Source organism: Harmonia axyridis, chromosome 3, assembly GCF_914767665.1.
Source record: "Harmonia axyridis chromosome 3, icHarAxyr1.1, whole genome shotgun sequence".
In the NCBI taxonomy this organism is placed as follows: Eukaryota; Metazoa; Arthropoda; class Insecta; order Coleoptera; family Coccinellidae; genus Harmonia; species Harmonia axyridis.
In genome coordinates this window covers 2,796,633-2,810,548 of record NC_059503.1, presented here as the reverse complement: position 1 = coordinate 2,810,548, position 13,916 = coordinate 2,796,633, and the positions used below count along the sequence as shown (strand labels likewise).

Below are 13,916 nucleotides of genomic sequence, written 5' to 3'. Positions count from 1 at the left end.
AATATATTTATTTGAGTGATTCCCGATTAAATATGGGAATTTGACTATTTGGAATCCGATATTGTTCTTAATTGCCGAATTTATAATAAGCAGAATATTCATTATTTTCTGTATCTACCTACTGAAATCCAAGGTTTGGCAACTTTTGCTCTCCTAGTGTCATTTCAGACGTCACTGACAATTTTTCTTTCTTGAATGATAAATTCGGAGAATCTGGAAGGGTGGTCACTGTCTTACATATGTAGCTTTCGATTAAAATTTTTAGACAAGAATCTCAATGTGGATGTCGCGTAAAATCTATGCCTTCTTCGTTGTTTTTTCAAGTTGTAATATTTCTAAATGCAAAGAAAACATAAGACGTGGAAATAATGTAGCTTCCTGTAGAATTTGCATTTTTTTCCATTCATCTGAACATTGGAGAAATAAACTCGTAGTTGAAGATAAGTCCCCGTAAGAAATATCAAGATGTTGGGTGCGAAGATTCAATGCAGATGTATCATGTGGTATCCATCGCTTTGACTGCAGTTTGTTTCTGGAATGTATCACTTCTAGAAGGGCAAACTCAAGTTATCCAGTTCGAAAAACTTGGGATGTCGAAAGGTGTAAGGGATTGGTCGATTAAAAAATAAATATTTAATACTTGAAGCAATAGGCAATTTCCCATTTGTGTCCATAAATAACTCTCTTATCCATAAGAATCCAATATTGCCACTTATGTGACGATTTCAAAAAATGTGACTCGAGGTTTGAACGAAAAAAATTAACTTTTTTATCATTGTTTATCGATTTCACTTCATAGTACCCCACGTGGGTCTTGAAACTGTTTAATTTTTCAGTGAATTATGAAAATTTCAGTGGTCATTAAGGATCGATTTGAATTCTTTCAACTGGAGTTGTCCTGTTATTGAAATATGGTTTTGTATTTCTAAAATTGATCATGTCTAATTGATAACCATAGACACTCTTTTATTGGCATCCATGAATAATTTTTTTCTCAACCAAGAAAAAAAATTCATAGGTACCATCTAGTTATGTGACGGTTTTTGAAAATTTTTCAGAAATGTCTTACTCGACGTTTAAATGAAAAGCGTCAACCTCAGAGTTATAAACATAGATGGAGGGAGCATATGTCATTTTTAGTAAGCAAATTTTGTCCCCAACATGAACTATCAAAATTGACATGAAGCGCGCGGAAATGAAAACATATCAGTGATACGATTTTAACTCAATTCGCGAGTTTCTCCAAAAAACGCATTTCTTATGTCCCATAGTGAATTAACGTTTCATATAAACTCAAAAATATAAAATATACAAAAAATAATAAATATTCTGAAAATTCAAGAATTAGGAAAAATATCGGATTCCAAATATCCAAATTTGCATATTTAATCAGGAATCACTCAAATAAATGTTTAGTTCAATATAATATACATTCATAAGGAATGTATAAAATTGTGAATTTGAAAATATATCACAATCCGACAACGTAATCTAACCATGTTGGGGACATGTAAAAATTGTGTTTACTCCCTCTATCTATGTTTATTACTCTATGGCTTAGATACAAACAGATAATACAACCCTGTTGGATGTTGCAAGTATAAATTGGAAAATTCCAAATATAGTTATAGGTATATCCAAAATGGAAATTGTAAACATTTCCGAGGGTAATATTAATTTGTTCCCCTCATTTCCTAAGGTTTATTAATAGAAATAATGATCCAAAAACGAACACACAATGTACACTAGTAAAAGTATAGCACGGACTAATGCACATCGTGATGGTTAATGCGGAAAGATCTAATTTTCCGTTCCAATGGACGTCAAAAGATAATGAAAACGAAAGTTTGAATGCACAAAATGAGAAGCAGAAATTTTCCGACCGGCATAACCTTTTCCACTGGCTATAAAAACGCTAATTACAGTTTCAGCTATGCATATATTGCAAAAATTCCAGTGGAACGGCTGTTGGAAATGGCTGATACGAGGCATTTCCGCCTGTTTTACATACAGTGAACCTTTATACCGACCTTATCTCGCATGATGTTGATATCGAGTTCATAAAGTCCTCCCGCTGGTCTCAGCACTGGAAGTACCGTGAAATTTACCATAAAATCCACATAAAGAAGGAGCTATTGCCCGATATTGAACAGTTGAGACATAAGGGTACTGTCACGAATGCATCTACTTCTAGAACGTGGGTATATTTTATAATCGTGCCTAATTGTCCTTATGGCACACCTTTGAATCCTGCTGAACTCGATGAAGATGTAGGCGTACTTGTGGAATATTCAGGTTCTTGTAGAATATGACGATAGTTGTTGAGTTTTTATATGATTCGTCGACATTCTCAGTTGGTTGTAACTTGAAATGTGGTTGAATTCTTTTTCAGATTTAATATTGAATGTTCGGTAGTATGCTCCCTCTGTCTATGTTTATTACTCTGAGATCCAAACCATTTCAACAATTATTCATTCAAAAAGTCATCTTACAAAAGTTTGAAAGTATACCTTCGAAATTCTATGGTATTTTCAGCTTCCTGTCAAAATATCTAAGAAATTCAGGTCATTCAAACGATCAAGAAAATAAGAGAGAGAGAATAACAGATATATGACAAAATGAAGACAAATTTCATTCAATTTATTGAATTCTTTCTCAAGTTTAATATTAAATGTTCAGAGTCATGCTCCCTCTATCTATGATTATTACTCTGAAATCTAAGCCATTCCAACAATCATTCATTCAAAAAGTCATCTAACAAAAGTTTGAAAGTATACCTTCGAAATTCTATGGTATTTCATCTTCCTGTCAAAATATCTATCGAAATTCAGGTCATTCAAAAGATCAAGAAATTATTATTATATTTTTCATGAACATTTATCAAAAATTGAGAGAATAACAGATATATGACAAAATGAAGACAAATTAAATTTAATTTATTGAATTCTTTCTCAGGTTTAATATTAAATGTTCAGTATCATGCTCCCTCTATCTATGTTTATTACTCTGAGATCTAAGATCTAAGCCACTCCAACCATTTATTCAAAAAGTCATCTAACAAGAGTCTGAAAGTATACCTTCGAAATTCTATGGTATTTTCATCTTCCTTTCAAAATATCTATCGAAATTCAGGTCATTCAAAAGATCAAGAAATTATTATTATATGTTTCATAAACATTTATCAAAAATTGAGAGAATAACAGATATATGACAAAATGAAGACAAATTAAATTCAATTTATTGAATTCTTTCTCAGGTTTAATATTAAATGTTCAGAATCATGCTCCCTCTATCTATGTTTATTACTCTGAGATCTGAGATCTAAACCATTTCAACAATCATGCATTCAAAAAGTCATCTAACAAAAGTTTGAAAGTATACCTTCAAAATTCTATGGTATTTCATCTTCCTTTCAAAATATCTATCGAAATTCGATCAAGAAATTATTATTATATTTTTCATGAACATTCATTAAAAATTGAGAGAATAATAGATATACAACAAAATGAAGACAACTTAAATTTAACCGCGATAAAAACAGGCCTTTTTTCACTCATTTGTGCGAAATTTATTCAAAGAATGATGACATCTGATTATTTCAATTGCTATAAATGTGATAGTTTTGCATGTAATCACATAAGACAAGCAGCGTTGGTCGAGGTCAGTATCTGAATGGGCGACCGCTGTATCATACACATGCAACTCTTTCAAGTTGAAACTCAACGATTCATCATTTTCAGGGCAGCTTCCAAGCGTGAATATGCCTGATGAACACTTCTTTCCACTTTTTCTCCCATTTTTTCCCCTTCAAACACCTATGTGGCACATTAATCTTCATAAGCTGCCATCCAGCAACAGCTTGCATACCGATTATTTTTAGCCGGTCGAATCGATTCGCCAGTAGTCGGTATAAATAGTATGAAACTTCCTTGGATCATAAGGCACACAATGTGAAGGCACGTCAGTCGTTTCCTGTTCTAACGGAAACCCGGAAATGCCCTACCGCTATACAGGAGTCCCCCTTTGTGTCATTTTGGCCCGCTGAGCGAGCACACTGTGTCACATATGCGACTGTGTTTCTACCTTGTACATTATCTTTCGGCATCTTCTATCGGAACAAAGGGTTGTACGTTTTCAACGAGAATTGTGGAGGGTTCTTTGAGAGAGTAGATACGTTTGAAAGCTTCCAGGGTGTTAGTTCCTGCTTTATTTAACTTCTGGGAATGCTTTCTGAGTGATTTATAAACATAGATGAAGTCTATTCAGCTATTGTTACTACTACAGGTTGGTCAATATACCTAAATAGTACAAATAGTTGCGTAAGAATGAGTTTTTTTGGAAAACGCAGAGGAAAGTTCATTTTTGTTTGGAGGAGATTGAATTTCATCTCAATCAAATTCATAGTTTTGAAATTAACAGGCAAACAAAATTTAGATTCAGATTTTGGCTACTAACAGACTCAACCATTGAAATTTCAAGTTTTTCCGTTCGATAGTTATCTTGTTTATGGGTCAATAAGAATAAAAATCAAATCAAAATTCATTTCACAGGTAATAAATTTTCGAATTTCCCTAAAAATTAGAGAAACATGAATCACACATTCTTTAACAGATAAGATCGAAGAAAAAGTAAAACATATGGAAGATAAGGTGAAAACACTGACTTACACGTTGGAAGAGCCGGGAAACAACAAAAAAACTGATAAATATTGACAAATTAAGAAAACATACAGGAGAAGAATAAAAAACATTTGTATACATGGAATCCCGTGAGAGCCTGAAGAAGGTTTAAATAAACACGTTGTTCAATTATTGCTATCTGAAGTTGAAATCGAAATATCAAATAAGAATATGTATATTTGCATGTTACAGAGTTGGAAAACATAATTCGAACCTTCCAAAAAAACAAAAACCAATTGTTGCTGGTAACCATCAGACAGATCAAATATCAGATGTTCAAAAATTCATTTGGTGTGTTTTTTCTGATGATCTCACAACATATAGCAAAGAATTGTTGATTTAACTATAGTTAAATCAACAAGTCTATGCTATATGTTGTGAGATCATCAGAAATGTCATCGTTCGAAATAAAAATTTGTTGACTTCCAATGGAGTAATCTACGCTAAAATATAGGGAAAATACTCTAGAATAAATGAATCTAAAGATGTTGTTCGACTTGTTTACTGAAATAATATCTTTCATAATCGTTTTTTTTTAATCTTTGATTCAGTCAGTTCAACTTCCCTTAGAAGTCTTTTCATCGAATATTGATTTTGCATCTTTTAAATATACTATAGGGAGTAACAGTTTCTAATTGTTAGAGGCACCCATGATTGTTTTTGTTAATGTATATTTTTGAATGATACTACATAACACAAGCTGAGCTGAATTTTCTCAGTTAGATAAATCTATTGAAATTACCTAAATAAATTTCATTCGAAATTTGATGAATTATATTCTAATTCTGAAATGAAAGAAGCTCACTCTGTAATATTCTTCGAACATGTAAACTTATCGAAACTCCCACAGAGTTTGGTATTGAATGAAACACCAATCCATATATTGAACTTAATATACGTCATCACTAATAGTTAACGTATCCACATGTTCGAAACAACTACCACTATCATGTTTCATTGTTTTGTCATTCGATCATGCGGTAAAAACAATAATGAGCCGATATTCTAATCTAATATTCGAAAATACACAATATACAAAGGCGTACTTCTAAAGGTTATTTGGAAAAAATGGACCAAAACTCATAAAAGTTAAGCCTGGGTTTTTGTCGAATTTTTTCTGATACTATTAACCTTGATTATTCAATCGTATCTTGTATAATTCACGTGAAAAAAATCGTACACACATTATACTGCACATAATAAAAATAATATGTTCCAAATTCCGAATGCAATTTCAAAAAAATTCCTTATTTCTTCAGTCTTCAAAAACTTCGCAGTAAAATATTTTCCCTAAATATGAAAAATTGCATAAACTCAAATGAAAATCTCCTTCTTAGCTTGATGATGTGATCCATAAATTCTAAGAGCTAAAAATCAAGGATTTAAAAGTAGGGAAATTGAAATGGAAACTCTGAAAGTTTACAAGGTTCGAGTTTTTTCTCGAAAGCTCATTATTGGGAATAATGAACCAATAAACCTTCCAAACTCTATAGGAAGCCGGAAAATTCTAATTAATTTCCTAAAAATAGCTTTGGTATGTATTAAGTTTCCAGTTCGAATGAATTTCGAACGCAAAACAGCATGTTACCAGTAATTATCGTTAATGAAAATTCAGGAGTAAATTAGCTTAAACAACACCCATAACATACCATGAATATTAGAGGTTAAACAGAAAATACGCTATACACTACTCATTAAAAAAAAACTAACATTAAAATATTTTCAACTTCATTTCATCATATCATGACACTTTTGATATTATTCATTAAGAGAAAACGCTTTATTATACGCTGAAGACCATTGATTTATATGAGGTTTTCACTATTGTTAATTTTAAAGAGTTCGTCATTGCGGAAAGTCATTTTTTATGAATTTTTTTGGAATAGAAAAAAAAAAGAATTCGATAATATTTTTTTGAAAAATAAATATATGCTTGAAATAACTTTCCCAACAAACATTAATTTTTTCATGAATTGTCACATAAAAATATTATACAAAAAGTCTTGTCGAAGACTGAAAATGCGTTTTTTCGAAAATTAATAATAAAGACGTAAAAACGTATTTTGAATTCTTGCATGTGGTAGAAAAGACGGTAAATCAGAGGAACGTTTGAGATTGCTTTACTCAACCTAAAAAGTGGTGCGAACTCAAAAACGCTGAAGAGACAGGAGCAGTTTAACTTTGGCAGATCACGAGAAAAACACGTGGTATAAACCCCTCTCAAAGCCGAAAATTCAAATTAAACTGTAAGATAATCAAAACATATATCTACCACGATGGCTAGGATGACAACCCTCCAAAAATGCCACATATTCACTTCAAACGTGAGTAGAACACTCCACCACCATGAAAAGAACATACTTCAATGCACCTCCTACAACTGAAGGGTAATAAATTCAACTGGATTAAATTTGTATAAATTAAACGTCCGCATTGCTATCGATCAGTCTCCAAGTGAATAGTACGCGTAACCCTACCATAAGGGTAGTTTTAATCAGGCTATTCAATAACTAGGTCAGTCTGCAATAGTTCAAGGTCGTTGTTGTAGGGGTTGGTATTTATGATCGCTTGGAGTCATGCTGGTATTTCAATTAATCTGATTTTGAGCCTTCATTGCGCCCCTTAATACTCTGAAAATTAGACTGTATAGAAAATTATGACAACACAAAAAAATTATAGTTACTTATTTATAAGTACAACAATAATATAATTTTTTCATTATTTTCCATAAAATTGTTAAAAAGCATTATATTCAGTTTTTTATATCGTTAATTTTTTTATGAGCGTTTCGAATCAAAGGTCAAATATTTATTATTTCGAGATTCTCAGTGACATAATAGAAATTTATTTTAATCAATCGCAATGCAACATTCCTTACAAGAAAAATTTTATTTTCAAGGTGCTCGAATACAATTTCACGATATTTCAGTGGTGATATCAAGAAAAACGTATATGTCAAAGAACAATAGTTATAGTTTTTGATTCAATATTAAAAAAATCATCATGTTTTGAATGAACATGCAGAATAACAGCTGCTGTACAATTAATATAAAATATTAATTTATAAAATGTTAATATGCATTAACTAGAATTGTAATATGTTTGATAAATATGTTGGAAATGTAAATTTGATAGGAATTGTATATTTCCTTGTATATTAACATAAACAACGTGGATCTTTCCTTTTTTTGCATGACGAGCAAATAATTTTTTTGCATCCTAATCAAAAATAGCCTACTTATCACACTGTTATCAAAAATGACACATTTGATTGTAGTATCAAAAAAAATTACTTATATAATTTCTTGGAATTCAGATGAATAAGAGTTATTCATTAATTCTCTTGAACGAATTTGTATGCAATGATTATGTATCGATTCTTTCAATGAACTTAATCAGGCCTGAACACCGAATATTCGAAAGAATGATTGTATTCTTTGAATGCCAAAATTATCATGGAAATAAGCTTTTGTTGGAGTATGAATAAGACCTTTCACAATATGCCTTGGTAATGTATGAAGGATATCCACGAAATAAAAATGATAAGGATGAAAACGATTATGTTTTGTCTGCTTTATATATGGAACAATCAACTCCGCAAACAGCAATATATATAGGGTAAATCTCAAAAGGCTTCAGAAACTGACTATAGTTATAAAATTGTGAATATTACTCCCATTTATGTGGAAATAAGGATCTCTCTCAAATCCGAAAAAAATTCTTTCATTATCCCAAAATGAGAGAAAACTACCAATTTTTTTCCCCTGATATTTCTGGAGATTAGGATTAAGATCATCTCCATGTATATTTATAATCCAAAAAAATTTTAAATATTTTTTTTTACATTTGTACTATCGCCACAACAGGTAGAAAATTGTCACCTTCGAGACAGGATAGAAATATTTGGTTGTCCGAAAATATTTTAGCGGGACCATTTGTAGGAAAGGCAAATACCCGCCCAAATCATCAAATTTCTAACTTCTCGGAATTCTTTTGAAGTCGAAGGTAGAAAATTGCCTTTAGGCTCCAGTAAGAGACATAGGCGCATAACCTTAAATTCTTTACTTAAGTAATAGGCAAAAACGATTAAGTGTGGGAAGATGACTTCTCATCAGACTCATTCAATTCGAATTTAGTAATTACATCTTAATGCAATTATACACTTGATTCTCTTTTAATTTGTTCATTTCGCATAAAATATGTTACCAAGAATATGAAGAATGTTTTGAATGCAAATGAATAAAACATAAGAATTAATAGAATACCTTGACCAATTTTATGTAACTATAAGTAGCAACTTTAGTTTCTCACGTTCAAAAAAGTCATTCTGAAATTACAATGCAGATAGTTGACGACCTCTAAACTTATCATTACACTAGAATTGTTTAAGAGCCAAAATTTGTTCGCGATAATTCTCATGAAACGATAGGTTTCACATTTGAAATATGTAAAATGATCATATTTTCAACTGTGTGTTGGATTTATGATCGTAACACCGTAAAAACTAGCCTAAAAATAGAATGGAATGTAGAGATGACCGAAAAAAATACTGAAAAGGCATTTTGAAATTCTCTGCCAGATCCAAACTGAAGTCATTTCATTTATGCAGATTGTACAAGTTTTTAACGTCTATGAGTGTCATTTGAAAATGGTTTTGTGATTGTTGATGACCTCTAAACTTATCACTACACTTAAATTATATTTCTGTCAATTATTTTTCGTAATTATGCAGAAAACGATAAGCTATTAAATTACCTCATTTTGGAGTGACTGGAATTTTAAATAAAAAATTGCAAAGAAGAAATATTTCAGTAAAATTAAAATAGCATTTGTTATCTTTCATTTCGATTCACTAGATATCGCAAAAGCAGTATTTTAATCTGAATGATGCATTAAATTACATCATTTTCTCACGTTTGAAGGTGTAATTTGAAGTTGGTACATTTAATTTGTTTCCCAGTCAATTTCCGTTTGTAAATTTGCAAAGAACAATAACAATTTTCGTGGGGTAATAAATCATGACATTTGGAACGTCATACGTAAATCGAATATACCTAGAAAACAAGAAAATTGAAAACAGACGTGGTTTATCGAATTGAAAAATCTTTTGAACCTATTTCAAACAATTCGAACAGCGTTCTTTATCGACACTGGCCGTGTTCTTAAATCTATTAACCTCCTTAACCAAAATAAACAAACCGATCTCTTGCGATCATCGTAACACATCGATATCAGTCCTCGTAAACGTTTTCACACACCCACTCTGACGAAATAAACAATCGGCACTTTTGTTTATCGTTTTTTTTTTCGGCCTGATCTGACGACGTCGTATAAACGTGAACTAGGTGAGACTCGGTATCGATCGAAGATTCAAACGAGGATTTCGATTTGTAACATTTTTTCTAAAACAAGTTGGCTCCTATTCCAACACGAATGCGAAATTCGAAAATTAGCGAGTTTTCGAACGCATGAGTGTTGGAATTGCCTTCTACAACGAGTATTAGACGATAATTTCTCTATTTCAGACAAATTTTTTGAAATATTATCGAAATTCAATGAAAAAGTCAGATTATACATCCTAGTGACTTTTGTATTAAATCTTGGCAGTTGGTGTGACTTGTACGAAAATTGACAGATTACGGAATATGAATTAGAATCGTACGTTTCGAATTGTGAAATAATTTATATTTACGCTTTAAATTCGTGAATTATGTCTGAAGAAATCGATTTGACACCACCAGAATTAAGGGAAATTGCGAATAATATTGCAAATCATTTAACTGCATCCAAATTATATTATATCGACAATTAACGTGTGTTGAAATTTGATAGGATTGTCTGTGTTGACAACTACAAAACAAAAAATATAACTGAAAACAATGCTGTGATGAGTTCATTACAGCACTGTTTTCAGTACGGAAATGAACTCATTACGATACTGAAATAGAGAAACTGAAATTAAATAGTGGTTTTTTTTGTTAGACTCACCTCGACAACTTTGATGTTCTCCTTGTCCAACAGGAACTCCATCGACTTGTGCGGTCTGTGCGCCTCCTTGGGCGCCGCCACCGAGAGCTGCAACCTCGGCTGGACCGCCGCCCCCAGGTTCAACAAACTACGCGTTTTCACATCCGCACCGTCCGTTACGACCGTCACCTGAGTGTCCAGGTCGGTTTCAATAAGCCCCATGGGCTCCATGGGCCGAGACCCTGAATCAATAGTCTTCCTCCGCCGCCTCTCGTGCGATTCAACGCCACCGCCACCCTGCGTCCCGACGGTGGCGGCGGCCGCCCTCTTGACGCTTGCGCCTACCACCCTAGGGGGCGCGCGCGGCACCGGAGGTTTCCCGCTTACCCTTCCGTTTTTCCCGCTTTTCGCTTCGCCTGACGTGGGTCCTTTTAGAGGGATGTAGATGTAGTCTTCTTTAGTGGCCTGGCGCATTTGCGGCGCGAACGTCAGGACGTCTTTGGCGGCGGCGTCGCCGTTCGTCTTCTTCTTCGCATCTTTGCGCGCGCTAAACCTGAAACTCGCCAGTCGAGAAAAGAACCCGCCGAACTTGCCGCCTTTCCGGTCTCCCGCTTTCTCCGCCATGCCGACGACAACTGACTTCGAACGCACGCTTTCGGTGTTGTTGCTGGTGCCGTGCACGTGACTCGACGCCGTGCCGGTAGTGGGAGGCTTGTTACCGTAAACATTGTCCAGGTCCAGATGGGTGTGTTTGTACTGTATACCATCCCCGTCTATGTACGCCTTTATCAGACAGCCATCGTTGTCTTTCTTCATCAGCTGACTGCCGCGACGCTTCAACTTATGGTGGCTTATTTCCGGCTGACTTTTCGCCAAATCGCCTTGGAAACATCTCAGCGATTGTATGAAGTCGAGCTTCTCGTCCCGGAGATGCAGATCCGGCTGGCTGTACGACATCCTTCCGGGTTCCGGAGACCTGGAGTTCTTGCGTTCAACAGGTGTCAACTCGCGCTCCGGGCTGCTGCGTAAACTGTAACTGGACTCCCGTTCTGCTGTCCCAGAGGATTCGGAATCGTCGTTCCAATTCACCTCGTCGACCAGCGGGTTAAAATGAACACCCTTCGAAGAAGTCTCCCCTAAAGATTTAGCCGACGTTATGGTCTTATCGTCGAAATCGGAAACGCCGCTGGTGCTGGTACTTCCGTTGATCAAGGAGTTCTTCCTCCTGACGTCGTAGCAGGAACGCCTACGCTCGTCCTGCTCGAAATTGCTCAAAGTTTGACGCGTCAAAGCCGACACGTTTGGCGTGCTGGTGAAACATCGGTTCTGTCTACCGATAGAATTGGCAACAGGACTCGAAGGAAACACCTTGGGTTCGCTCACTAGGTCAGAAACACTCTTACCGACGCTTTGAACGCTCTGCTCCGATATGGCCTTGAGCACCTTCCTCTCAAACTCCTCCATGGTGTTTCTGGGTCGTTTCAGTATGGGTTTCTTGACGATCAAGCTGTTCTCGTCGTCGCTCAAATCCACCCTGTTGGCCATGGCCTCGGCGTAGCTGCCCTCCCTTCTAAACGACGACATCTCCGCTGGATCCAAACTCAACAGTTCCGACAAGTTGCTGCTGTTGCAACTGGAATTTTTAACACTTTCACTGGTTTCGACGTTCAAGTCGGCTATGTCGAAGTTCTTGGCTGCCACGGACGTCTCGACGCGGTCATCGAATCGCCATCTGGCCAGGTTCAAGTCTTTGGGGACACTGCTGCAGGCGCACGTTCTACCGTCCAAGAAGGCCTCCTTCTGGTGTAGCTTCTCCACGGACTGCGAACTCTCGACTGAGGCCGGCAGGTTGGGTTCACTCGCGGACGCCGCGTTAAAATTAGACGCCAGTCCGCATTCCGGCGACTTTTCTAATTTTACGTTTTTCGTCACAGTCGCCTCTCGGACGCCGCGACGTCGCATAAAACGTTCGATCAGCGGGCTGGTGTGGCTCTCCAGGACGTCGTACTTGTCGAAGACGCTGAGGTCCTGGTAGCTGGTGCCGAAGTTTCCGGAGAAGCTTTGGAAGCCTTCGCCGTCGTAGGCGTCGAAGTCGACGTGCTGCGTCTTGCCGAACGACGTCTTCATGTCGGTCGGCGACTTGTCGCTGTAACCGCTGTCCTCGCTGAGGTTCTCCACGGAGACCTCGTCTTTGGTCTTTGGCGGAGATACGGTCAGGGTGGGCAGGCTGTCGAAGCTCCTCCAGTTGCGTAGGTTGTCGTAGGATCTCGAGCCTCCCAAGGTGCCGTCGCTGTCGCTGCTGTCTGAGCCTCCAAAACGCTGGGTGGCATTGTAGAAAGACTTGTTTTCCTTCTTTCTGGGCACGTCGATCTTGAGGGCCTTGTAGTAGTCGCACTCTTGTTCGCAGTCGCTCTGGACTCGGTCCAAGCTGTCGGGACTGAGGTTAGATCGAGGCTGGACGTCTAGCGAGTCGAAGCTAAACTGGGAATAGACGCTGGGAGAGCTGTTGCAGGTCTCTTGGCATTGTTTCTCGAGGGTCTCGAATTGGAGAAGACTGCTAGAGCGGCTGATGGACTGGCAATCGTCGTCCAGGTTGATCGTGAGGTAGTTGTTGTCCTGTTTGCGGCGTTTGGCAGGACAGGCGGCCTCACGGTCGGACTCACAGTCGGCAGAATCTGGAAGGATATGTCAATTTTGAAATTGTTGTTTTTTTAGCGGAGTAGTTCGTTGATGGTTAAGGGGTTTGCAAAATCGATTTAAAATATTTATAATTATAGTTTTCATATTTTTTTCTATACTATTTTTTTATTTATTTATTCGTAATCAATCACACTAAGTAAATAATGAGTAGGTACATTTATTATAATGATTTCTACATTTTTTTATTGTTTATAAATGAAATTTCAATGCTCCTTGTATTTATTGTGTACCTATTAATTTAACGTCGTAATATCATATTTTTTCCATTTGTTCAATTTTGTCTCCTTGTTATGAAAGGTATTGAAAAAATATGCCTTGAAAATTTGTAGGGCGTAAAATGCAAAAACTGAATAAACAAATTGCATTTTTAATTCCTCATAAATTATAGGAACATACAACATGGAATTCCTTTTTACGTGAAGTCGTATTGACCATCTAATCATGAGAATTATTTGAGAATAAAAAGCGTTGTAAATTGTTTACAAAAGCATAAGGTGAAAATCATTCCAATTGTAATTATCTGTCTGTCAATTACCTATAAGTTTTTCAATTATTTCCTTTTTTCATATT

At 35.9% G+C, this 13,916-nt stretch overlaps 1 protein-coding gene across 3 annotated transcripts in view; it reads right to left on the bottom strand.

The window, feature by feature from the left end:
• Positions 1-13,916, bottom strand: part of LOC123677004 — a 63,346-nt gene that overhangs the window by 19,722 nt on the left and 29,708 nt on the right. For all 3 annotated transcript variants that reach the window (XM_045613386.1, XM_045613387.1, XM_045613388.1), the window contains one exon: positions 10,668-13,321. In XM_045613386.1, coding sequence (XP_045469342.1) covers positions 10,668-13,321 — 2,654 coding nt within the window. The remainder of the gene's footprint in view (positions 1-10,667; positions 13,322-13,916) is intronic.